This window comes from Scatophagus argus, chromosome 8 (genome assembly GCF_020382885.2).
Source record: "Scatophagus argus isolate fScaArg1 chromosome 8, fScaArg1.pri, whole genome shotgun sequence".
NCBI lineage: Eukaryota > Metazoa > Chordata > Actinopteri > Scatophagidae > Scatophagus > Scatophagus argus.
Window position 1 is genome coordinate 11,116,025 of NC_058500.1, and position 26,815 is coordinate 11,142,839.

The 26,815-nt window shown below is 42.1% G+C and overlaps 1 protein-coding gene across 13 annotated transcripts in view; it reads left to right on the plus strand.

Moving 5' to 3' along the window:
• The window catches only part of LOC124063278 (ERC protein 2-like), a 149,886-nt gene that overhangs the window by 55,940 nt on the left and 67,131 nt on the right, over positions 1-26,815 (plus strand). For 9 of the 13 annotated variants that reach the window (XR_006844079.1, XM_046396745.1, XM_046396746.1 and 6 more), the window contains 7 exons: positions 2,424-2,612; positions 7,274-7,315; positions 7,991-8,184; positions 8,498-8,512; positions 15,560-15,653; positions 19,709-19,861; positions 23,934-24,094. Coding sequence is in view for 11 of the 13 variants with exons in the window: in XM_046396745.1 (XP_046252701.1) it covers positions 2,424-2,612; positions 7,274-7,315; positions 7,991-8,184; positions 8,498-8,512; positions 15,560-15,653; positions 19,709-19,861; positions 23,934-24,094 (848 nt within the window). In the remaining 2 variants the exon portion in view is untranslated. The remainder of the gene's footprint in view (positions 1-2,423; positions 2,613-7,273; positions 7,316-7,990; positions 8,185-8,497; positions 8,513-15,559; positions 15,654-19,708; positions 19,862-23,933; positions 24,095-26,815) is intronic. The other 4 variants (XR_006844080.1, XM_046396753.1, XM_046396747.1 and 1 more) reach the window with 4 other exon arrangements.

Sequence of the window (26,815 nt, forward strand, 5' to 3'; positions counted from 1 at the left end):
TACCATTTATTGAAATGAATACACAGATCACTGATGAATATACTGAGATTCAGTGGCACAATGGCAATTTGAGCAGCAAGCATAGAGAAGCCATTAGGCCAATAATTCATGTGTTCTTTATAAATTATACCTGAGTAGCAACAGCACAGCAATGATGCCAAACTGAGAAATATCCAACAACAATGCAGCCATAGCTATCTTATATTACAGCCAAACACAACCTGCATTGAGCCAAAACATGCAATATCACTGGAAATGAATCAAAGCACAAGCAGCGCAGCAGCAGATACTCAGTTTGGGCCACAAATCAAAATCTGTTGAATCTGTAGTCTCTCGACAGAGTGGTAGCTGGCCAACAGCAAAGACAGGAAAACTTTTTGTCCTGGCATCTGAGTTGATGGCTGATTAACAAACACCTGGTACTTCTTTCATAAGGGCTGCAGAAGATGCAGAGGTACACTGCACTTACTTGCTCCTTAATCTCTGAAAATGAGAAGTACAGACTGTGTGAGGTCACCTGCGGTTATAATGTCCATGTTGTACACCTGAGTATGATTGGATGCTATAAGCCACACCTGTGAATGAGTCAGTCGTTTAACCTGCCTGAACTAATGCTATGCTTTTTTGGCAACATTTTGAAAGGTGATGCTAAAAGTAGGTCAAAATTCAATTTCCTTGCAGCTCTGCTTCTTTTTCAAAGGTTTTGAAAGATACAACATTAGTGCTGAGTTAAATGATAACACACCTTAATGTTGTTATCTAGGTCAAGCGCTTTGACAGTGGTCAGCTTGAGTGGAGTGGAGTCAAACACATGGGTGCTTGAGTTCTTGATATGGATATAAGTGTGTATACCTGTTTCTGATGTGATGCTGAATTTTATTTAATCAAACTACATAGAATTTCTGTCCTTACATTCAAGAATTGAACACAGAAATGTGTGCTTCATTTTGTTTGCAACATGTGGACCAACGCAGTACATAGATGTTTTCACTTAAAATGATCTTTTATCACCTAAATTTGTTTTTGTTGCCGACAGACTTTGAAATGAATAGCATGATGGCACAATAAACTGTAAATCCCTTCTCTGCCTCGGCCCATCTGTTTACCCAGAAACCACTTCTGATGCAGCCTACATATAATTCAGCTGTGATGAGGAGAACGTTGGCGAACTTCTCAGACTTTGTGGTCAACACAGGGTGTGTGTAATGTGTTTACAAGAGTGAGTGTGTGTGTTGCTAATCACATACCCTGTCACAAACCTGCTCTTGGAGCCAGTCGCTAGCCACAGTGCTGTGGTTCTAATTAACAGGCCAGGGCATTGTGCCCAAGCCGAGTCCTGCTCTTTGGTGTGTTTGTGTGTGCGTGTGCCTTTCTGTGATGTTATGTGTGTGAGTTTTTGTTATGTTCGTGTTGTGTTTACATGTGCTCCACACTTCAGCCTCATAGAGGTAAGTTTTATTATCACATCCTGGTCTCATTCCCTAAACCCCAAACATCCTAGAGATATTTCATTATGTGGGGAAAACACCCAGGACCTATTAACCATGTGGTCTCTCTCCCTCTCTTTTATTTTTCTCTTTCTCTCTCTCTCTCTCACCCTGTCTTCCAAAGTCCACTATGTAGTGCATTACTGTGCCAGGTCTTGTTAGTGGGTGTATTTGTCCAATTACCCAGGGGTTTAAAGCTGCCAATCATGTGGTGATGCCACATCGTAAAGCCTCATTGCTGAGCTGTGCTCTGTGCCTAAATAAACACCTGAGTAAACACCTTGATAATCACTTCAGTCCACACCTAAACACACACACATACACCTTAACACACACCTACTACACACACCTCGCATGCTCTCCCACCCATGGTGTGGACCTGGTCATGGGCCAATGCCCAAAGCCGCGGTCCTCCCGCTGTCCAATGTGATTAGAGAATACAGAAAATTATGATGTAAACATTCCAAGTTGGTTTATCAGAAGGCAATGTGGAGTTGTTAGGAAGTGATCTACAGTACTTTTTAATCCGTCCTCAATAAATCTCTGTCCCTCAACTCTTCCTTTCTTCTCTCTCGCTCTCTTTCTCTCTTTCTTCTGTTCTACTTGGCTCACATCTCCTCATGTTTCTGCCATTAGTTACGATACGATTATTTATGACGGGCATTTATGAGTTTGTCTCTGGCCTCACTTTGCTAAACTTGCTGGCAAGCCTATTCAGTGAGAGACTCAAATTTTTCAGTAATTATAGGAAAGAACTGTAATCACAAAGGGCTGACAATCTTTTGCCTACTGGGAGCGAAACAACATCCAGTTTAGAACATTTCTTAAATCTGCACATACTTTTATGCAGATGATAGCTATCTAGGCTCTTTACTGTACTATTACTTTGATGTTTCATCGAGTTCTTCCTGTTCTTTTACCATTTCATTATCTCAGGAGCGAGTGATTGAGAATCTTCGTGAGCAGAAGGAGCGGGAGGACAGGGTTCGGCTGGAGGAGTTGGAACAGCTGAGGAGGGAGAACCAAGAATTAAAGGACAAACTCTCAGCCCTGCAGCCCCAGAAACTGTCCCAGAGTCAGCCTGGTAACCCCAGTCCGACCCAGAACCAGAGGCCTGATGGAGAGGTCAGTATAGATCTTTGGATGATATGGTCCTCAGCAATGACACCAGACAATTAACAGTAAGGGGCCACAGGATTTTCACAGGTGGGCATGGTCATTGATTGGATGTTATTTTTGACAGTGTAACATTATCACATTTGATTTGGACGAATCCCTTGGACGAATCAGAATTAAGTATTCAGCCAAGGTCTTATATGATTCCTTCATAATATGCTAATGTGGCACATAACAAATGAACAAAACGGTTAATTCTCAGACTGCAGACAGACACTGCAGCAAGTCGATGCTGATGTTAGCCCTGATAGCTTGCTGTGTAGAAGGTACAGAGATGTTGTTGGTCACGCTTGGTCTTGGTAACTGATGGTGGTTCTGAGTTCAAAGGAGTAGATGCTGTTCGAAATTGTGCTGGTGTAGATAGGGTTATGGGCCATTTTCTTATGTCCATTTTGTTAAACTTGTGAAAGGCAGAAAGCGAAAAGCACATCATGGTCAACAGTCAGTGATGATGATTATGTGTTTTGTATAGCCAGGCAGCAGCACCATTAAAGGGTCTCTGCTTTCGTTGAGTTCTCCTGACGGCCTGGCCATGATTTTGTGATATGTGTTTTTGACTTAGAAATTTGTTGCCAAATGTAAAATTATAATATATTGAAATCTGAGAATTTTAGGGAGTCCAAATGCTCATCTGGACAGACATTGCCGCCAGTGTCATGACTTAAACAGACGATGTTGTGTAAATACAGAAAAGGTGTGTGTGTGTGTGTGTGTATGTGTGTGGTCTGGAATGTTGGTTACTTTACTGAATAAGTTTTGGCTATTTTATTGTAATCATTCTCTAAGTATTACATTAATCTGAAATATCCAAAACAATCGACTCATAACTGAAACAATGTGGCTGTTGATGCGAAGACTGTACACAAAAACTCAGAACTGATAGTTGTGTATGGGTGAGGAATGCAGACAGAATTCAATATTTCATCATTATCCACATCATAACAGACTTGCACACACTGCAACATTTGTGCCAAGTTCTAAAATGTGCCGAAAAACAAAATATCATTTCATAGACATCATAAAACAAATAATAACAAGTACCTTTCTCACAACCTTTTACTTCAAACAAACATCATGACACTTTATAATTATTTTTTATCGCACAAAAAGAATTAAAAGAATTTACTTTTACAGCCACTGTGCAGTGGTTGTAATATGCTTCTTGTACCCTGTATTTACACTGCTAACATCTCCAGTAATAGCAATTCCACTTTCTTACCTCCCTGTGAGCATCCACAATATTGTTAGCAACTCCCTAGCAAAGGGCCTGCCTGCACTTTGTCCCACAGGATAAAGGGATGAATTAAGAGAGAGTGATTTATGGATGTAGAAGATCCCTTTATTCCCATTCTGGTGCCAAGTCAGAGGCCTTACTGTCTTTTTTCTCTCTTTTTTTTCCCTCTCCCAGGCTTACAAGCCAGGGCAGACTCTTGCCCTGCCAGAATTTATGAGAATGTTTTCTTTTATACTCTTAAAAAGCACACACTCATCTCATTCCTGTGAAATGATATCTTGTTGAATGTTGACGCGGCACCACATGAAAAGGACAGCAGCTCAATAACTCGTTGTGGGGAGCAGATTCACACTTCGACAGAAGTGTTGCCATAATTGAACTATTTTGTGTACTCTGCAGCAATCAGATCTGTTATGTAAACTCGCAGATTCTTCAAAAAGACAGATGATGTTTACGTGTTTGTGTTTGTGAGCATGCATGCGTGTTTTCTGTGTGCTTGTGGATGCATGCCACAGCAGACAACACGACTGTTGATTAATTATGTTCGTGCGGATATGTCTGCATGCGTTACAGTGTGTCGTGTCCGTTTGATCCTATTGTAGTGCAGTGGAGTGTAACACACTCAGTGTGTCCTCAGGAATCGATAAGAGAATTGATAAGGAATTGGATTGATAAGCAGAATCGACATATGAGCGTTGATATTGATAAAAACTTATCAATTCACACCCCTAGCTAGTATCCCAGAAAGTGCTGGAGTAAACTGCCTACTGAACTAAGGTCAGTAGACACACAGGTCATGTTCTGCCACAGGCTGAAAAACACGCTCAGATAATAAATACCTCAATAGCCCATGCTAGCTTTTACGTCAATTCTGAACAATAAACAAAAAGCTAAAGAAACTAAAACAAAAGAAAAAACTAAGCTACCCCAGTTTATGCTTCTCTGAACACACTTTAAGTCTTTTGCTTAAGAGGACAGCACTTGAAGGGTTGCAAAGACACAGATTTCTGCTTAGATTTATGTGTTTTAAAATCATGTTTTTTAGTGCGCTCTGGAGAATATCAGTCTGCTGTTGTTTATTCAATTTTAGAAGGATGACAAGGACAATTTTAGGATGTTATCATCAACGTATATATTATATCTGCACACCAATACTCCCCATTCAGTCGCACTGTGTCCCCTGCTTGTAGTTTGAGAAGCCAACACGGCATTAATTCAACAGCTGTTTGATTTGTATTATTTTATGTTAATCAAAAATAGACTCTAAAATGGAGAAATAAGCTTTTTGTCTGATACATAGCCATTTACCTCTCATGCAGATGTAGGATTTGTGTTTGCAATCAGGTTGTGTACACACAGTGGCCCGCTGTATCTGCAGATGTTTGTATTACTGACTCAGTCAAGCTGTTAGCGGAGCTTTTTATCTTGACTTCAGAGCTCTGCTGACTTCACTGCATCCTCATCCTCTTCTCATAAAACAGTATTTGTTGATTCTGAGCTTAATAAAGGACTTCTGGAACTAAACACTAAGCTCTTCAAAGAGAAATACAGTAAAGATCCTTAGGGAAGGCAATGACCTTTCCAGAGAATGTTGGCTTAAATCAGCAAGGAGGCACCACACCTCAGTCTTTTTCAAAAGATTGTTTGGTCTTTTCAAAGCAGGCGGATGTCATATCTTCTTACCTTTGTTTTGCTTGTTTTTTTGTTGCTCTCTGTTTCTTTCTGATGATAATATCAAGGTCAACATTGATTTTTTGCACTGGCAGAAAGATAATGAGACCCAGCACTATCAAATCTAAGACATATAGAGACTGATAATACCTGTAGGGGTCTACTTTCTTTTCTCTAAGCGCTACCCAGTTTCTGTGTGGATGTGTATCCTCTGACCAGGCGTTAAATAACCCAGTGCAGATCCTGGTGGTCACGCATATTTAACTTATTTGTAACATTTTCACTTCAGAGTCATTTAAAGGAATGATAATAATAATTTTCAGTGACTGTATATGTAATCATATCCTTAGTGGCTTCCCCCTCCTGTCATAATATCACAAATTCCTGTTGGACCCACCGTGCTCTCGGGCCCTGCTCTCTTCCTGTCTGTGTTTTTCCCCTAAAAGAACATAACAAACTCTGGTCCACTTAGGCCTAATGCATTTTGCGCAGGCAAAGATTTGGTTTGATGTGTCTGCACAAGTGTGTGAGACTAGGTGTGGAGGTAATGGGGATGAGGAGCTGAACGAGGTAAGCAGTGACTCTGCTTTCCTTTCAGAGGGCCAAATGTTCCCTTTTTCCTCAGCTTTTAATTTGTAGTACAGTACTTATATGTACGGACACGGTATGCATTTTTGCACACATTAAAGAGAGAACAGAACAGAAGTACACAAAACAACAGAGTCGAAGTCTACAACGTCATCTCCAACATTTTGAGTGTATATTTTAACCTTCACAGATGTGCTCCAATCAAGCTACTTCATTATGCATTTTTGTACTAATAGTGCGAGACCTATCAAACATTTCTTTGTGCCCCATGTGCTGTGCCCATGGCTGTATCTTCCATATGCAGGGGCCAACTTGTGCATATGGTTTATCCGATGGGTTTGTTCTAATGGGAAAGAGGCATTTGTTCAGATTGGCTAGTCGTAATAGTTAACAGACACTCCTCAGGGTTTTTTTCTAATGACAGACTCAAGCAGAGCTACATGTACAGTCCCAGACGTATGTAGACCTGACAATAAATTGCTCAGGCTTTGTGTGCGTGTGTGTGTGTATGTGTATGTGTGCGTGTGTGTGTGTGCTCACTTGATGATGTTTAAACGAGTGGCCTCAGCTGTTTCAACAAGTTAAACAATCTTTGCAAACACTGCAGACAGAGAGAAGTAAAGACTGAGAGAAGGGGGAGAAGCAGAGAGAGATAATTCTAGGTTACAAACTTCCTCTGGGATATTTTTCCCAGAGAACAAAGAAGTCATCAGTATAACTTTTCTGTTTTTTTGTGTGTGTTTTTTTTTCAGTGTTTTAAGTACAAAAAAATTGAGATGTTTGGTGGTCTCATAAAATCACAGCCAAACAGATGGAGACTGTAATTTTATAATGATTATGACTGAACTCCAAACTGTACTGGACGCCCCGGGGAGACAACTGATAGAAGCAAACCACAGAAAAGCAGGCACCAGAGGAACTGGGGGGTAATGAAGGGATGAGAGCGGATGAGGGCACAGATTGGTTCTGCTTTGGCTAGATCGTGACCCTTACCGCATATTCAAACTTGACTTACCTTTCAGGGTCAGATATCACATCTGACCCTGTGTGATACTCCAACTGTAAGAATACATATGCTATATTTTTATTTTCCATCTGTTTTTGTATTAACATCTAGGTGCCAACCAGAATAGATGGACTACCACCAGGAAGCCCCACAGTAGGTTCTGCTATGCCTCTTGTTTGTGTTTGCATGTGCAGAGGGCACTTAAATCATGTCAGACTCAGCTCTCCGTTGCTTGGAGTTCTACTTCGTTACGCTCAGCTCAACATCCACCTGTTCTGTCTTTCCCTTGTCGTTTTCATCTGTAGTTTGTCGTTCTTAGCTTTACCTCACCAGCCTCTTTCTGGAGGCTGCTAGTTTCAGGTGTACATTGCCACGCTAAGCTTCCCTTTGTCAGTTTGGGCTTGTTGTTTGTTAGCTTCAGCTGGGTTTCATCAGCTTTTCAGCAGTCTCCACTGACCTTTCTTTTTATGTTCACCTGTACTTCATCTCAGTTCTTACATGATAGCATACTTAATGTTAGGAATGAAACATGCCAAAATTTAATTCCACACTAACACTGACAGAAAAAGAAAAATTTGTTATTCAGATTTGCTGACAGGACAGCTAAGGCTGTGTCTATATTTAAGTAAGTGTGACAAATTGTAGTTTCAAGTGAAAGTTTACCTAGCACCACCACTTGTTATGTCTGAGATGTCCTAAACTGGCCTCTGTGTATGTGATTTTGATACCGCCTTGATAATAATCCATGCAGTATATTGTGGCCATCTTTGTACCTAATGTATCCACTCCGTCTGTGTGTCCTGACCCCCCCCCCCCCCCCAAACCCAGACCCAAAACACAGAAGAAGCAGCCCGAAAGTGTCCGGACATCACAGATCGCCTGAGGCTTCTGGAACAGGAAGTTGCCCACAACAGAGAGGAATCTGTGAAGTCAAAGGCAGAGGTGGAGAGGCTAATGGCAGCTCTGAGGGATGCTGAGATTGACAAATCATGCAAGGAGAAGAAAATCGCTGATCTTGAAAGGTGAGGGTCAAAAATTCAGTGACATTCAGATCCATCACAAGACACCATGTGGGTGTCCTCAGCGAGCAGTGCCCTTCCAAGTGACCGGATCTTTGTAAGATCCCAATTCATTCCTAAGTGCTCTATTTATAAAGGAGTAATCCACAAGACATAAACTGTCTAGATTGTGTCCTCCCAGCACTTGAAACCACTTCCACACTGTCATGCTTTTTGCCTGATGTAATCACACACTAGAAATGCACACTGTGACCTATGTACGTGCTGTTTTGAACTGTTTTGGTTTGATGTTTTGTCATTTGTTTCTGTGTATCAGTGTCTGCAGACCTGGGTAAGTAGATCTTAGCGTCCCTATTAAACATACCAGACCATACATACAAACATACCATCTTGCCATGACTGTTGGGTTTGATTTTAAGCGTTCCCAGGTGTAAAGCTGGGCATTTTGGCTCAAATCTGATTCCCAGGAAGCTCAGATTTGACTATCCCAGTGGGACAGTAAATGTACAATGCATTTACTGCAAACAGTCCTGATGTTCATTCCCGTCACAGCATCAACACAATGAGGGGCTTTATATGTTTTCCTGATTTATATCACTGGAGACATATATCAACACAACAGGGAGACAGGAGCCTCCCTGTTGTGTTGACTTCTGCGGGGCTTCTTCACATTTCATCACGATCTTGAGCACTATCATGTGTGTTTTCATCACATCATACTGTGTTTTCACGTATGTGTCTCTAAACCCGACAATTAAGTGGTTTTGCTCCTGTCTTTGCATTACTGTCAATACATACAGCAAGTGTGTGTGTGTGTGTGTGTGTGTGTGTGTGTGTGTGTGTGTGCATGCACGCGCACTTGAGTTTGCCAAGCAGGCAGCCAGCAGCATGCCAGTGGGAGGTGCTGTATCCAGCCCAGACACTGGCTGTTTATACTGCACTGTTTATTACTGGCACAGTGCTACTCAATTATCATCTGATTTATGGATTGGCATGGTATGCATGTACCCAAATGAGTGGTTGTTTAGCGCCAACACTGAGAAACTGTATGTGAGTGTCTGTGTGTGTACTTAATTCATGTTTGCCTGGGTGCAGGTGTGAAAAAGAAGCAAAGAGAGAGGCATGTTTTTTCATGTTTTGTTTGTATGTTTGTGTCTGTAAGTAGTGTGTGTCTTTACTTGGAGCAATTACTCATATTACTCGTGTGCCCGCTGGCATGTATATGTAGATTGATAGTGGCATTTCTTTTTTCTGTTGGTGGATTGCCGACTGCACAGAAGTAGTCATGAGTGTAAAAAATGTGCACGAAAGAACATTTTTTAAACACACATTGGCCCATCAGGTGTGTTAATGCTAGCTGTGGTTCTGAATGGTTTAGAATGTATCTGGATAGACTGCATGTACTGGATCCAACACAGTTTCCTGCCTCATTCATTACCAGTTTTACAGACTCTGCACTCTCTGGCATGGAAACCGTGTGCTGACTCAAACTGTGTGGGAACGCATGAGCATCAAGTATAATAGGGATACAGTAGCTCCTGCAGAGTTTGTTCACACAGTATACTCTCTGTTTCCATGTGTGTGTGCATTTGTCACGCTCTACTTCTCCCTGTCCATGTGTCTGCCACTCACATGCAGCTGTCACCAGTGTGTCCACTGCACATATGGGTGTGTGTGATAATTTGTTTGTTTAGTTTCTGTGCACGTGTGTGCGCTGCCATTTGTGGGACAGGAGTGTTTGGGATGAAGTGTTGGAAGAGTTTCTTTTCACTCAGCTCGTCCATCTCGGCGGAGCTGCTGTCTTGTTACTCGTCAGCCAGACACTCCAATCCGTCTGACGTGTCCAGCGTGCACAGGTCAGGGGTCACATGCAGGTCAGCCGCAGGTTAACAGAGGAGGTTTCACTGTAATCACACACCACTACTGTAAACACACGGTATATAAGTTATAGGTACTTCATGTGCTTTTTCTTTTCTAAGCATGCATGACTGCTGTACTGAGTAGTGGAACATCATGCTAGTGTAGTCACGTTATCAGTAGAAATTTTGATTAAACAAAGATTAACAAATATGTTTTTGCACATGTGTGTGTCTGCGCACATGTGTTAGGTGACAACGTGGGTCTCTGTGTGCTGATTGGACTTCTGTGTAAGTCTGTGCGAGATGTGTCTCGGCAGAGGATGAATGTCTTTTTAATCAGAGTGTTTCTGTTGGAACTCGGTCAGATGGCCTATTAACCACTATCTGGATGAAGAAAGAGAAGAACAGATGAGGAACTAGACACTTTGTCATCCAGCTGGCAGCAAAGCAGAGAGAGTCGATGATGAATGTAGCCAGCAGGTCACTGTAATAAATACCTTCCAGCACAGGGGAGACTCACCCACAGCTCGTTCATTGCTTAGATCTCCTGGTAAGATCTACTGTAAGTCATCAGAGATAACGTTAGGTAGTTTATTGTTGGGGTTTTATTTGCTGTCGTGTGTAGGTGTAATTCCTAACTAATCTGCCCAAGCGATCATAGACACCGAATAGGCTTTGTGGAAAGCATCTGTATCAACTGTTAGCACTAATGCTAACAGTTGGATTTGTTAAGTGGAGCTCTGAAAGCCACTTTCACTGATTTCCCACAGCACTGTTGGACCAAAATGGAAAAATGAATACATTTCCTAGCCTGACATACTAAGAGGAAATTAGAAAGATGAAGATTTTTTTTTATATGTTGGGTGAATATAAAGCCTTGTTTCTTTTTCCTTCACTCCTTCCTTCATGGCTATATATTGTTGACTAGAGGAATTATTTTGTATAGTCTTTCTCTTAATGCTGTTCCAGTCCTATATTTTTAATGTTCATGTGGTGATGTGGGAGCTAGACTTTGAGAAATAAATCAGCCTCCCAGTCTCACCATATCACAGCTATTGACGTGGTAAGAACTGTGGTATGTGAGGGAGGTTTTCAGGAAAAGGGAGGTGTGTGTGTCTGTGTATGTATGTATGTATGTGTTCATGCATATACCGTGTGTGTGTGTGTGACAGTAGTAATATGAGTTTTGGGGGAGACTGAGGAGAATACATGTTGGTACAGTAGTTAGCAAGGGTCTGCTGGCTGGCAGGGTTCAGTTTGCCTGACACGTGTTTGTACACTCACAAACAACTGTTTGTACACATAAATGCACACATACCTGTTTTGACCTTGTTCATATGACTACTATCAAACAAGTGCCAGATTCATAAAACTGCAGATTTACAGCCAAAACTGTATGTACGCACAAAGACAGAAAACTTTGCCCGATTCTGTTTTATGAATCGTGGAAAGCTTCGTTTCCACTCCCACAGTCAGCTACAAATGGAAGTAGAAACTTTGTTGAACATCTGTTGGCATATCGATACTCGTGCCCCCTCCAGAGCTCATTAGACTTGTCACTGAGATGAGTAACAGTGAAGAATAGTTCAGTTGTTAAAATAAGGTTGTCATTGTGGTTCTTATTGACATATTACAGAATGCCATGTAGACTTGAAAGTAATAACACAGTCAGTGGAATTGGCGAACAACCCAAACAAGCAACTTCTCACTCTACGGTTACATCTCTCACCTTATATTTCATGTCCACCTCATCATTTCACATGCAGCTATCTCGTTAAAACGGTTTATACGGCTCGTCCAAAGTATGTCTGTAGTGCGCACGTTCTCACCGCATATTCTTCCTGTACAAATAGCAGTTTATGTGTGGGAAAAGGCGTGTTTCATCGTTTATGTCTCTGTCCGCTGTCACTGAGCGAATTGATCTTTTGAAAGCACACACTAACTGTATGCCTGAATGCCAACGTACACATAACCTTTTTTGCATTTTAAAAATTCAGCATGAAAATGTGTGCATTTCTGTGTGTCTTTGCAGATGTCCAAATGATTTAAATTGACATTTTAGCTTTGAAAATAGCCCTTGAACTCCACGTTTTACCGTGTAAATATTAGACAAGTTGCACCTGCACCGGAAAGGAGGTGTTTCATAACACAAATGTCTAATATAAACACAAAACATACAGCATATCACATTACATTTCCTCAAATTTAAACATAGACACACAGAACCTTCTTCCTTTTATATCTCCTTGCTGTTTCACCCTGTCACACACAGACAATACATTAAAGCAACAGTGAAACTGTATTTGTATTGCGATAAGACATGTCAAAGCACTGCAAAGCTTTTATCAGTAATAAACAGAGTTGTTCAGTTTGGATCTCTCAGCACTGCTTCTAGACAAGTGCCTCAGATAAAACCTCAGACTCCAGTGTTGACCCAGTTGCCTACACTTTCTTAGCCCCCTGTTTCTTCTCCTCCTTTTTCCTTTTCCTGTGCCCCTCCTCTTTTTGCACTACAGGGAAAATGTATTTCATTTGGATCACATCTGCCTGTTATCCCATATATTTTGCAACCCTGAGTAGTAACTGCCCTGGTGTGTCCCTGTCTGCTCGAAATCAGAGGATTTTGTTCCACTCTGCTGTTTATTAAAAGAGAGGATGAAGGAGCACAGTAAGAATTAAGAGTTATGAAAGGAAGGTAACAATCTGATTTTTTTTTTTTTTTTTTTTTTTGGTAGGTTATTGCTCCGTTTGACCTTCATTTACCCAGGAAATGTGAACTGAGAACTCAAACTCTGTTCCAGCAACTCCTTAATATTCCCACATTCAGATCTGGGTGAGACCCAATGAGACCACAACTTCCTCCTGTTGGAAACTCAGCAGCTCTGCTGGAAACATTCCATCACTCTTCACGCCTTGCTCAAAGGCACGTCAGCAGCAATCCAGTATGGAGTTTAGTGTATCATTGATTCATTAAATCCCTGCATTCTAAGAGACGAAACATGAAAGGCAAACCAGAAGAGGAAAAGAATGTTAAATGAATGGATTAAGGGAGTAGAAGAGATAAAGAAAGAATGATAGAAATATTTATATGGTAAAAAACAAAGAAAAAGAAGGAGCACAGAGCAGTGTTTTGACAGCCAGAAATAAAGCGGAGCTGCTTATGTTGGAAAGCGGATGCGTGGAGGGCTCCAGGTGAAAGAAGCAAGAGGAAATGTGAAAAATTACTTATTACGCTTGGTTTAGGAAATGGCTGGACTCATGTATAGTCTTCTCTCTCTCTCTCTCTCTCTCTCTGTCTCTCACTCCATCTTTCGATGAAATGTCACGGCAATAAAATACTATTTTCCCCCTAAGAATTTACTCATTTCAGCAATCAACAAATCACAGTTCGGTTCTCCTTCATATTTTCCACTCACACGCAGCCCAGCCCATCTGCTCTTTATTCACACTCTATGTGCCCTCATTTGCCTTCGCACTGGTCAAAACACTTACTTCATTTTGCACTGATGGGTTAATGGGGGTATATCAGTTATCAGAGGGACCAGCGTGTCTGCCAGTTTATACACCTGTACCAGTAGTGGCTGCTGACGATAGCTGATATGCCCTCATGGCAAGTCGGTTCTCCATGGACATGCCTCTGAGTTTATGAAAACACACACAGAGACATCAAAGATCCGAGTACAAACAGATTGTTCTTCTTCTCCTCCTCCTCCTCCTCCTCCTCCTCACTGTGTAAATATGTGTGCACATGTGGATGTGTGTGTACATATACTTCATTCATAATGATAACAGAATTGAACGATTATCTTTATTTACGCAGCACTTTTCAAAAACCTGCTCGTAAAAATGATAAAAATAACTTGTAAAATCAACAGCAGTGTCATTAAATAAAGAAATAATGAAATAAGCCAGACATGAAACTACAGCTGTAATAAACTGACTAATGCTGCGTGTGTGTGTGTTTGTGTGTGTGTGTGTGTTTCTGTACCGGGGGGTATAATGTCATATATAAATACATAAAATACTCCTGTCCTCTGCTGTCTCTTGTTATAACAAATATTTCCTCCAAAGTTTTGAAAAGTGCTGTATATACACATGTTTGTGTGTGTGTGTGGCAAGTTGTGTATTCAATTTATTCATTATCTCGTTAGGTACATTTCACATTAATTGCACACCAACATCACTCATAAAAGCTCACACACACGCACACAAACACACACACACACACACACACACACACACACACACACACACACACACACACACACACACCATTCTAAAAGCTGTGACAGCAAATATTTGCCCATATGTGGGGGCAGCTTGTAGGTTTTGCCCAGTGTAAACACACCAGTGTGGATATGGAATAATAATGTGGCGCGTTTTAGCAGCTGCTTGGTCACAGCCTGTTTACAGTGTTGGAGGGTTCTCTTAAGCGCTAATTTGTCACTGTCAGCTTTTTTTTTTTTTTTTTTTTAAGCGTGAATGCCGAACTGGGAGCTCAAAGAGTGTGTTCTGATTCTATTTTGAGAGTGTCTGTGAGAAGATATAGATTGTGTATAAGTGCAGCTGTGGGTTTCATATGGTGGCACATAGGTTTTGTGGGTTTGTGTGAGTTTATATACAGTGAGGTAGTGAATATGTGTTTATTTGTGTTCATTCATATTTCTCTCTATATATATTAATGTGTGTGTGTGTGTGTTCTCCGGCTAAGTAAGTTTAGTAAATGACAAGACATGTGGAGGTAAATACGCAGCCATCCTGCCTGGTTAATACACGGTGTAGCCCTGTAATCAGTACGTCAGCAATGCACAACACTGACAGCAGATTTATTACCCCGTGTGTCTTTCTGGCAATGTCTATAGACGTGCTCCAATTTATTTTCTAAAGACTCGTGCTCTTGTGTGTGTGTCATCCTGTCTTCTTTTCTTGCTGATTTGCCTGTTGCACAGATCTGTTTTCTAAAATGTATGCTGGTGCAGGTGCATGTGCTTGCATCTCCTGTCTGCATGTGTTTGTGTGTTTTGTTGTTGAAAGATTTACACAGCAGTGTCTCACCTTCTTTGGCCTCCAAGTCTTGTCTTGTCCTAGTTTGCCATGTTACTAATACTAGACAAACGCACAGCACATCTCCGCTTTACTGTACACACTGTGTCTTTGTGTGTACAGTCATGCAATATGCCGGCCTTGTTTTAATTATGGCAGCAAAGCAAAAAGAAAACAATTAAACCTTATAAGTCAAACTGATGATATAAATATATTTTATCTTTTGAATATCAATACTACATGTAATAAATACGTTTTTCAAAAAGACCTGCCAACAAATGCAAACCCTTGGATTAGAAAAATGCACTTAAAGTGAGAAAGGGCTGTTGCATGAGGTGTGTGCTGACATGTTTATGTGCAAGACACATACCATAGAAAAACTGTGTGAAATGCAAACATTTTTTTTTGTACTCCGTGGTTTTAATGACTGGTTTAAATTTATTTATGGAGCATCTCTCATATCTCATGTCATCCAGGCAAATCAAATCTCCTAACATCCAGAAGCAGACGGTGCCAGGTGAGCTGAGGAAAGATGCCCTGACTGATGGACATCCGCACTCTTTATCACAGGTTTGAATATGTGTGTGTGTGTATGTGTTTGTTTTCTTGGCCTCTAGTAAAATTTTTCCTCACTTCCTCATGGGGCGGCACGGTGGTGCAGTGGTTAGTACTGTCGCCTCACAGCAAGAGGGTTTGAATCCCCGTCTGGGCCTTTCTGCGCTCCGGCTTCCTCCCTCAATCCCAAAAACATGCCCGTTGGGTTAATTGGCTACTCTACGTTGCCCCTAGGTGTGAGTGTGTGCGTGTGTGATTGTCTGGCTTTGTGTGTCGGCCCTGCGATTGACCCTCATTTCTCCTGCCCTCTTCTTTCCCTCTCACCTCTTTTGCAAGCTGTTCCTCAGAAAGTATTATCTTAACTCTTCCTTTATCTGTCTCTACATTTCTTCTCACTCCCACTCTGTATAATTCTGTATAAGGGCTCTTTGCTCTTCCAGTCTTGCTCTCCCTCCCTCAGTGCATCACATAGTCCGTCCTAAGTGGAAGAGACAGGCATTTAGTCCAGCAGAAATCTGCTACGTACTCCAGCTCGGTGGGAACGAGTGAGGCCAGAGAGCGATAAACTGCTACACTAGCAGCTTGGTTCTATGGATGTCTGTTGGTTTTTTGATCCACCACTTTAATTCATCCTAAAAACTACTGGACGGAGACCAGCATTGCAGAGCTGCTAGCATGACTGTAGACTCTTGGTCTTAAATCACAAACCAATAACATAAGCAAACATTTTTGAACAACAATCCCTTAAATTTGATTGCTGAAATTGTGATCAGATGTGCTACAAATGCTTAATTTTACATATGAAAATCAACTATGTAATGGCAAACCTGACAAAACAACTTTGGCATTTCTGCACTCCAATTTCCTCTTTTTTGTGTGTTTACTGTGTGTCAGTAACATTTATCTTTGATCAGCTTATCCACTGGGGTCTAATTCATATTCAAGTATACGGAACTTTGAATAAATAAGCAAAACTTTGTGGAAAAAAAAAACCCTGACAGGCCTCACCGTAATATTAAACAATATAATAAATCTTAAGTATGGCAGTATGATTAAATACATCAGAGTATATTAAAAAGAACACAGTAGAACAGGGAAAAAAAGACCACAGAAGTGTGACCACAGCATATTCCTGCTCACTATCTACAATGCCGATGTGTTATAAATACAGTTTGTATTCTGTATATTGTGTTTGCTCAGCACTCAGGTTGCTTTGTGGCTTCTATCTCGCTCTCTCCCTCCGTTTATCTTCAGCTCCATCGGGAACACAGCACGCTTCGAGGGTAAACACAAACAAACAGGGCCTTCCCTCATCGCTCCCTCTCTCCAGGAGAGTTTATGTGGGATGGAGTGATAGCATCTCTCCGCTCCATCGTCTCCATCGCGCCACGCTGCACTTCACAAACACAGAGAAAACATGCATCGGAAATGTTCACTTCAAGCCTTCACACAGGCCTTTTATTTCTCCTTTATCTGTAAAGGAGAAGCATCAGCAACACTCAGTATGGCTCCTTTCTATCTAGAAGGATTGTTGAACATCTGTTTTTAAATATGGGGACAATTAAAGAGGATAGACACATTCCAGGATTTCCATTCACTCTCGGCTTGTTCCCACACTTTGTACACTTCAGTGAAACTGCATATGAAACTTCTGGCCGTGCACACATACTTAACATTTTTTGAATCGTGAAATGGGACGCATAGAGGTTGATGCTGCACACTTGACTTTTTTTGACAGAGACAGATGTTTGCGTCTGCCTGGATGTGGGTAAGTGGTTTGTGTGTGTGTGTGTGTGTGTGTATGGAGCTGTGGATCATAGGTACACAGCTGCTGGTGTGTGCATTTTCTCACTCTCTGCTAGTTTATTTTAGTGATTATAATCCCTCCATCAAACCAGAAAGGGCCAGACTCCATAATGATCCTTCCCAAGGGAAATAGGTGATGATTGGTGCTGTAGAGGCAATTATCTTTCCATTTCTCCTCTCTCTCTCTATGTACTCTTCTATCTCTCTTGCCCTTTTTTCCATTCTTTATGTTCTTGAGAGTCAGCAAGATTCTCTTATTACTAATAAAACTCACATAACACACAGATATGCACTGACAGAGACAGACAGACACATACACTGCATACACACACACACACACAGGCAGACACAGCTTTCTGGTCTTCTGGTTTCACCCGAGGGTCCAGCGGTGGCAGCCCCATCTCAGTGGGAAGTATGTATGAGTGTGTTTGTGTGTGTGCACGCGCATGCATGTGTGTGTGTGTGTGTGTTTCTGTCTGTTGGGGCGGGGTCAGACCACTACTTGTTGATTCTGGTGCATCGAATTACTGCCCGTCTGTCACATCCAATTACAGCTCTGGGCTGCTGACACACACAGCCTGCCTCTGTATGTGTGTGTGCGGGTGTTTGTCGCTCACCTCCAGCTGTGTCGTGCTGACGTGACGAGCCACAAGTATCCGCTTGTGATTTGGCAAAGCTCGGCACTGCTTTCATCACACTCAGGGATAATCTCTTTGCTCTTGTTTTGCTGAATTAGTCAATTAATTTGCCTTTTCTGGGTCATGAATAGCCTCACGAAGAAGCCCAGTAATTTGATATTGATGAATCTTGGCTTGATGCTACTTGCCACAACATTTATGCATGATACCAGTGCCAGCTCGAGACTCGAGAGTTTTTCCTCTGTAATATTTATCGGGGGCAGTTAATCCATTCACAGGCATTTTGCAGGTTCCTGGCACTGTCTCGTAGAATGACTTTTACTTGAGCCGTTTCCATTGGTTTAGCATATCTTTTTTTTTGCCTACACAATAGATTCACTATGTATGAAACATGCTGCCGTTTTGTCTGGATCTTCTTTTTCTGCAACACAAAATATTAGTGCTGTCAGACTTAGTAATAGCATTAGACACACAGAAACTCACTTTTTGCTCCACATATCAGCTGTATACCTATGAAGCTGCTATGTCACTCGGGCACACCTCCTTGCTACTTGTTGCTTGTACTGTGCCATATTTATTTGCTTGATTCTTCTACAAGCATCTGTCAAGTTTGTTGTACCTTCCACGGATGCTTCCAGTATTAATTCTTCCTCAAAACACCCATTTTGCACATTTGACTGACATTGTTGACGGCTGCTCTCTTGTTATTAAGCAGAATCAGTAATAGGACTCCACTAATTGTTGTGTTGTGATATGGTAAGGTGTGAAGCAGTCACACTGATCACGCAGATCACTGGCAGGCGTAACAAAGTTTTTAGAAATCGGAATATTTTTTGGTGTGTGTTCATTTCCTCATTTGTACCTGTGCCAGCATTTGGTGTGGATTCTCCACCGACTTCTATAAAGGAGGCACCTGGTCTTTTGCTCAGTTTGAAAGTGTCCTCTCATTGCTGTGACTCGGAGGAACTTTTGCACTTCTCCCACAAAAGCGTGAACGTGTGAATTTGAAGACGAGTAAACTTTTGAGGAGTCAGAGAGAAAGTCTGAAAAAACGAGCGAGAAAGAGAGAGAGAGAATCAGGGGGGTTTATTATTTCAGTCCAGTGTTTTCTTTCACAGTTCCATCACCCAGTGTGGAGAGGGATCCTTTTCCTCCACTCACCATGGGTGTCGGAGAGCCCACACACAAACTGTGCATGCGAATGTGCACAGTTCACTCCACACACACACATTTGCACATCTGCACACTCATGCTGATGCCGACAAAGGTCACAGCACTTACACACTCTCTCTCTCTGCATCACTTATCACTCTCTTCTGTCTTGGCTGTGTCTGCTTCTTCTTGGAGAAGTGTTGTTCTTCCTTCATCACAGCTTTTGACTTTCTCGGGTCTTTCCTTTGTCTCTGTTTTATATGGACTGGATTCCTTCTAGCAAAAGGACCAGTAAATACACCTTTTGTCAAATTATCTTTTGTCAATACAGTAGTATTTCAGTGCAAAAACATTTGTTGAAGGGCTTTTAAAACAAAGTATACTCAAAGAAAAACACTCTGTCTCTGGCTCTTACTACTTTGCTTCCAACCTTCCTCCTCGTCCTCCTCCCCTGAACTCCTTTTTACCCCCCAGCTTCCTCTTTCGGCTTCCCAGGATGCCATGCGGGAGACAGCGGAGAGGATCAGTGAGTTGGAGAGGGCACTGAGAGAAAGCATGAACACCTCTGCACACAGGGAGGCTCTCTGGGCACAAGAGGAGAGTGCCCGCGTTCAGGCCCAGAGACAGGTTTACCTGTTGCTTCACACACAGTGATGGACTCAACTTGAGACATGGCATGCACATATACACACTCACCCACAGATAGCCTCATGTATCCCTGCAAAGGCAGTGTGGCCTTCATTTAAAACAGACTGCAGGTATCAGCTCACCTAGCTAAGGAGGACCACCGAGAAAATGTAAGGAACTTAACTGCACCCCCATGTGGCTCAGAGTGTAACTGCAGGCAGACTGTGGTCAGTAAATGAAACTTAATCACCTAATATATAGTTCTTAACCGTCAAGTAGCATAACTACAATATGGGCAGTTATCATTTCTTCCCATTTGTTATTTTTTCTTCTTAATGACAGTTTTAGTCTTCAAACATACTGCTGATTATTTTCTCTCTCTGGAGTGAAGTTTAAAACTGAAACAGAAACCTCCAGCGTTTCATATCTGTCTCTCATCTGTCGCATGCTTAGAAAAGTGAACACATGTTAACAAGATGCGAGTTTATGTGCATGCAATCAGAATTCATTTACAAATCCGGAAACTTTAGACATGTAATGTTGATGTTGATGGAGTACAGGCTGCCCTTTTACTCTGTATGTCCTGCTCTCTATCTGTCTGACTGCCAGCTGGTCAATCTGCATCTTTGAGTGAGTCCAAAAAAGTGTACGTGTGTGTGTGTGTGTGTTGTGTCTGAGCATAGGTATGTCTGTGGTGAGAAAGAGAAACAGGGCAAAGGAGTGTGTTTCCTCCTGGTGTGATCGTGCATGTGAATGAGAATGACCTTGCATTACTTATGAGTGACACAAGGAATATGAGAGCGATCTGCGGTTAAAGAAGAAATTAACATTTTGAGGCGGAACGGTGACTGCATTGCTTTAAACACAAATAAATACAGTATACTTCAACTAACGCACACACACAAATTCAAAGACAGAAGCAGATAGACGGGAACTTGAGGAGACTGGTGGACAGAGTGAGACGGTAATAGAAGGTCAGACTGAGTTTAGAAACTTCGGCGAGCGCCAATGCTAACTGTGGCTTGTGTTTTTCCTCTTTTTTTTGCAATTTCTGTAGGCCTAATTTACACGCACGACTTACAGTCCGCATGGATACTGTGTTTATCAAACAATATTCTGATCCACTGAGAGGTCCGAAAGAAAATTATATTTATGTCTGTGGGACTTTTCGCATGCTTAGAAGCCGATGATTCAGCTTTGACCTGAGTTTACCCGTGCGTAGCCAAAGAATCAGGGAAATCCTTTCCTAACTTGTGACACGTTAACACTCACTGACCCCAAAAGCCGTAGTCAACTTGCTCTCATCCAGAACCTTAGCACAGAGAGTATAATGAGCCGGGATCCAGTCATACCTCACACTTATTGAGAATAGAGTTGCAGTTGCGACTCAAGGATACCCATTTGGCCTGGCACTCAAGCTGCTCAGTAGTTCATGTACGCTGCTAGGTGCTGTCAACACACTGGATTTTGTGAGCCAGCATGACTTCACCTCATAAGGAGGCGGCGAGTCAACATGCCATTAACATGCAGTAACACAGTCGTCAGTCAACTGGTGTTCCTGCTTCAGACCAGGAGCGATTGTAGGATCAGCCCTTTAGAGGGGCTTAGCTCCCAGGCATGTAAAATTCTATTGTAAGTGAAATGTACAGTATGGGTGTTTTTAACAGCTCCTGTGTATAATATAATAACAGGTAAGAAGATAGAGAGAGTACATATCAATGTATAACATTATGATAATTGAATATTAAGTTGCTGTGGGTAATGCAGTCACGTAACATCAAACCTGGCTATTTTGCAGAGAAAAAGGTGTGTAGATATACATCTACCCCTGCTCTGCTCAGGGTGTGTGTGGAGACCCAAACCAAAGCCCCCGAAGGACAGAGAAATATAGTGTAACTGTAAATGACAGCAAATAAATAGCAGAAATTGAATAACATTAACCACCATTAATTAATGAAATTTAAGTATGCTTGAGCATCCCTGGAAAAGAGTCTGAAATGCCTTTGCCTCAGACTCGGGAGGAAAAAGAGTGTGCGTATAAGGCGGGATGTTGGGGGGAGTAGAGAGAGGAACAGGACCTTCTGAAACATCACCTGACCCTGGCACCATTTCAGAGCACCCTGCCAGACTCACATTCTCACCCCCCAACCGCTCCCTTCACGCTTTCCTTGATTTTCTTCTTTCTTCTCCCCTCTGTCCAAAAGTAATCAGTCTCATGATGTGTAATGCGCTGAAAGTCTTCCATGAGCCTGACCTGCTGAAATGGAGCATGGGTAATGCCCCGGGTCACTTTTCTTCACACCCCCACTTTCTTAAGTCTCTCACTCTGTCTCTCTCTCTCTCTCTCTTGTCTTTCTCCTGCCGTCGTCTCTGCTGTCCATCCATTGTCCTAGGCCTCATTTTTTCCCATCTGCCTTCTTAAGTTGTCTCGACCAATTATCTACACTCTCTCTCTCTCTTTCTCTCCAGTTCTGTTCCTGTCTCCCTCCCTTTCTCCCCCTCTGTGGCGTTTGAACTAGGCCTTTGAACCAGCAACACCGACACAAATGGACAAGAGGGATTTGGCCCTTACCTCTGAGCCCCCAATCAGCTTAGCAACTAAAGGGGCTTTGGGCCAGTCTTAGTGTGCCTTAGCCTGGCTGGGGGGCTTTGCCTTGAAGTTGAGCTAAATTAGCACGCACAGGCTCACTGCTAAGCTGATTAGGTCTCTAATTTCGATAAAATGCATTGTATTCCTTATTAATGATGTGATTGTGAAGTGAGGGCTAGCCTGGGTGGTGGACTAATGGAGAACTGGGAGGTAGGCAGTTGGCGCATGAGAGTTGATAGACATGTGGTGTGTATAAATGGAGTTGTGTGTGTGTGCACGACCCTTGGCGCTCAAGATGAAAAGACTTTGGATTCTTTTAAGCCTGAAAGGAGACATCAAACATTAAACATGCTGATTTTGTACAGTTGGATGTCTTGTTGATATTGGGTATATTAACTGCTGGATACCACTGAGGTCAGTTGTTGTTGGCAGGGATATGGGGTGTATTTCATTTAAAATAATGCTTTGTTGCATTTCCAAGAAGTTATGACTGAAAGTTGTCACTTTCCCACCATTTCATACGTCCGTATTCCCCACTCCTTTTGCTTACACCCTTTCTTCTCTCACTCCATATGTGATATTCATGAACAGTCAGTGAGCACTTTATCTGACATCTGTGAAACACACCTAGAAAACCAGCGGAGATGGAGAGTATCCTGAAAATGTGTGAACGATTTGGCCCCTTCATAAAAGAGGCCCATTTCTTTTTTCACGTCCTACCCCATGGAGCGCTTTCCCCTAATACTTTTTTTTTTTTTTGCTTCTCCTTCACTTTCGTTCCCTTTGTTCGTTTAAGATCCTACACTTTAACAGTATTATTATTATTGGACTACTTTTGTATTGCAAATCTGCAAATGCTCAAGAAGATAAGTTGGTATTCTTGTGGTCATCAATTTACATAATCTGATCAAGCCTGCCTAGTAATGCATCCTATTGCAAACCCCTTGTTGTTGGACAATTAGTCACTTCCTGTCTTAGAATAATGACAGCCTAAGGTCACATCCTGTATGTCAGACACTCAGGTTGGACATGCAGGCCTGCATGGCTGGAGGGCATGTGTGTTCAGAGGGTGGAGATGTAGTTGAGGGGTTGAGCATTATTCTCACCTGCTGTGAAGTGGAGCCACACTTGACAGTGAGATAGAATTAGCAGAGAAAGGTGGGAGAGAAGAAGGAACCCTTGTTTCCAGTACCAGGGTCAGCGAACATATCATTCAACAAAACTTTAAACTGCAGCAATTTCATCTGCTCTTTGTTGTCAGCCCACCTTACTCCAACACACACACAAACTCTCTGAAATACGTGCATGTAGACAAATAAAAGTGCACATACATATTTGATTACTTTCCCATATCCATGTGTATGTATGTTTCTGTGTATGCATAAGTAAACAAAACATCTTGTATATTGAATATTCAAGTTTATATTTAAGAACAGAAGAACGTGGTTTTAAACCTGTGTGTTTATGTTTTCACTTGAATAGTTGGAGGAGCTGATGGGAGCTTTGGAGAAGACACGGCAGGAGCTGGACGCTACCAAGCTGCATCTGTCCTCCACTCAGCAGTCCCTACATGAGAGAGACAGACATCTTAATGGTCTTCGCCAGGAGAGACGCAAACAGCTGGAGGAGATCCTGGAGATGAAGTTAGTCTCACACTACACACTGTTTGAATCTTGCTCTACCCTATTTAGATATTTTACTTCTTTCAACAGATGCATCTCTTTTCAAATCATTGTAGCCCTCACAGAATATCAGTCACTTATTTTGTAACAACATATTACATTCTGTGTATTAAAAGCTATGTGTTTCTCCAAGCTGTAAAGCAAAGCCTTCAGCTTAGCTCTCTCAGTGGTATGAATTAATTAAACTGCATTACTGCATTAAGAGAAACGACCCAATGTTTCATGCAGAGCAAGTAACAGCAGTAAGACTAAAACATAAACCACAAGCGTCTGTGGTAGTGACTGCAACACCCAGCTCATAAAAGTATATGATCAAGGATCTTTTTATTAACGTTGGCAGCGCTCAGTGTTTCATCAGGCACATTTTCATTACCCTGCACAGCAGCTTTGTTGCCACAGCAGAGACCTGCGTCTAATACTGTATTAGGCACATTTAGGCCCTCACCTGTTCACATGTGCTTTTGTGCCTGAGTGCTATATAGACATCAGTGCTGAAGTGTGTTCTGAAGCAGGATCAGCCGTTGTCTATAGCTGCCTTGTGAAAAGTTACATTTATTGAGGACAGGTGGTGCAGCCTTAGCAAGTCAGAAAAATGTGTGTGCAGCTGCAGCTTTTTTCCATTTGTATGTCTGTGTGTGACACAGAGAGAGAGAGACTTAGAGAAGGAGGAAACCAAAACAAAAAAAAATGTGCATGACAGGCTGCATTTCCACGTGTGAGTGTGTTTCAGTGAGTTTGTATGAATGTGTGAGTGAGTTCAGTGATCTGTCAGTGGAGCAGCTACATGTGTGTTTGCTTTGAGCGCTATGATTGAAGGAGCACGGAGCCACATATCTGGTTGTCATGTGCCGCAGAGAAATGCCTTTAATGTCAGTCACTCAGCGCAGTACAAAAGGGAAGGCTGGCACGTACATATTGAAAACACAACTTTTAAAATCCATTATGCCTCACAAGCCCCCTCTGATCACACAAAAAAGAATGTGTGTATCCGTCTGTGTCTGCCTACAGTGTCCATACGTGCACAGTGCGATGGAGAGAGAGAGTGTGTGTGTGTACCCTTGCCCAGTTATCACACACACAGACAAATTTATGATACAAACCATCTTCCTTTCTATTTAAATTTCCACCATCCAGACATTACCAGGCATGTTTTGAAGAGAAAATGTGTTACATATGATACCGACACAATCCACACTTCTAGGTATGTACATAAAATTAGGGAAACACTGGCACTTACACTTTAGTCATTATTGAATTGGAATATTGTCTCAAGAGCAAGAAGAATTGTGTGATGGTTGATTGACATGAACAGTAACAAGGTAGATGGGATTCTTTGCCTTTGTGTTCGAGGCTTAAGAGCAAGTCTACACTGGTAAGAGCTAATGGAGGGGGCACAGGGGGCATGAGTGTGTGTGGTCTCTTGTGCATTGGATTCTGTGTGTCTGCGTGTATGAAGAGGTCACAGGCGGGGGTTTGGGGTCACTGATGATGAGGATTAAAGGACTGTTGAATTGCGAGGGGCGAAGCTTCGTGAGACTGACTTACATCTGAACAAGCCACAAAGATACGCATGCAGAACATACACACAGCCTCAGTGGAACTCGCATATAATCACTCACGTCTGCAGACATGCACATACTTACACAAAGTTTGGCTTTCTGCTTTAAAAGGGGCCATATTCCCACAGCACAGCTCTGGTCCAAGTTAGCCTAGCGAAAACTAAACAGGAAAGATAAGGCAAAGACAGAGAGGTAACGAGAGAGAGAGAGAGAGAGAGAGAGAGAGAGAGAGAGGGGAGTGGAAGCAAGAAAAAAATGAGAGAAAGAGAGGGAGGGGAGGATGGAATGGAGGGGCTGCACAAACTGAAGTATTTCAAATCTTAGAAATCATGAGAGAAGTTTGATTGCATGCCAAGTTTCTCCTTCTCTCCGCTGTAATGTGGCATTTGTCAAGAAGACCAGCTGAAGCAAACCATGTGAGGCACGTTCCCCAGTGAACTGGGGAGCTCTCTGTGTGTGTTTTTTAGTGTGTGTGTGTGTGTGTGTGTGTGTATACGCCAGGGGGAAAGAGAGACAGAACAGACTCTTGGCTTTTCAACACTGTTAATGAAAGAGACAAGAGGGGAAAAAATCATTTTCAATATCCTCTCATTGCATGCTGGGTTTCCTAGCTTGTTTTGTGTGTGTGCATGTGTGTGTGTGTGTGTGTGTGAGAGAGAGAGAGAGAGAGAGTGTGCATTTTTCTATTTGCCCTTTTCAGATATAGAGCTGAATGCTTGATGTATAAGGAGCAGTGCGGGTCTGTTCTATCACCCCACACCAGATTGAGTTTCCACCATACTGTACAGTGCACACACACACACACACACACACACACACACACACACAGATGGCCTCCAGAGAAGCTAGCCATTAAATGAGTCTTGGGTCACAGGGTGTAGGTGCACAATAGAGAAATTATGTGTTCGGACATTTTGAATAGCTAGTCATTGAGCTGTTTCCACAGTCTGAATGGGATAATACTACGTGCCAAAACATCACAGTGTCATACTGAACCCGATCCTGCTGTAGACATCGGGAATGTAACTGATATTATCTCTGTTTACATTTTAGTGATGGAAAATGATGAGAGAGCAAAGAGAAGATAGCGGCAACTTTGAGGCGGGCCCATAAAGAGACGTAA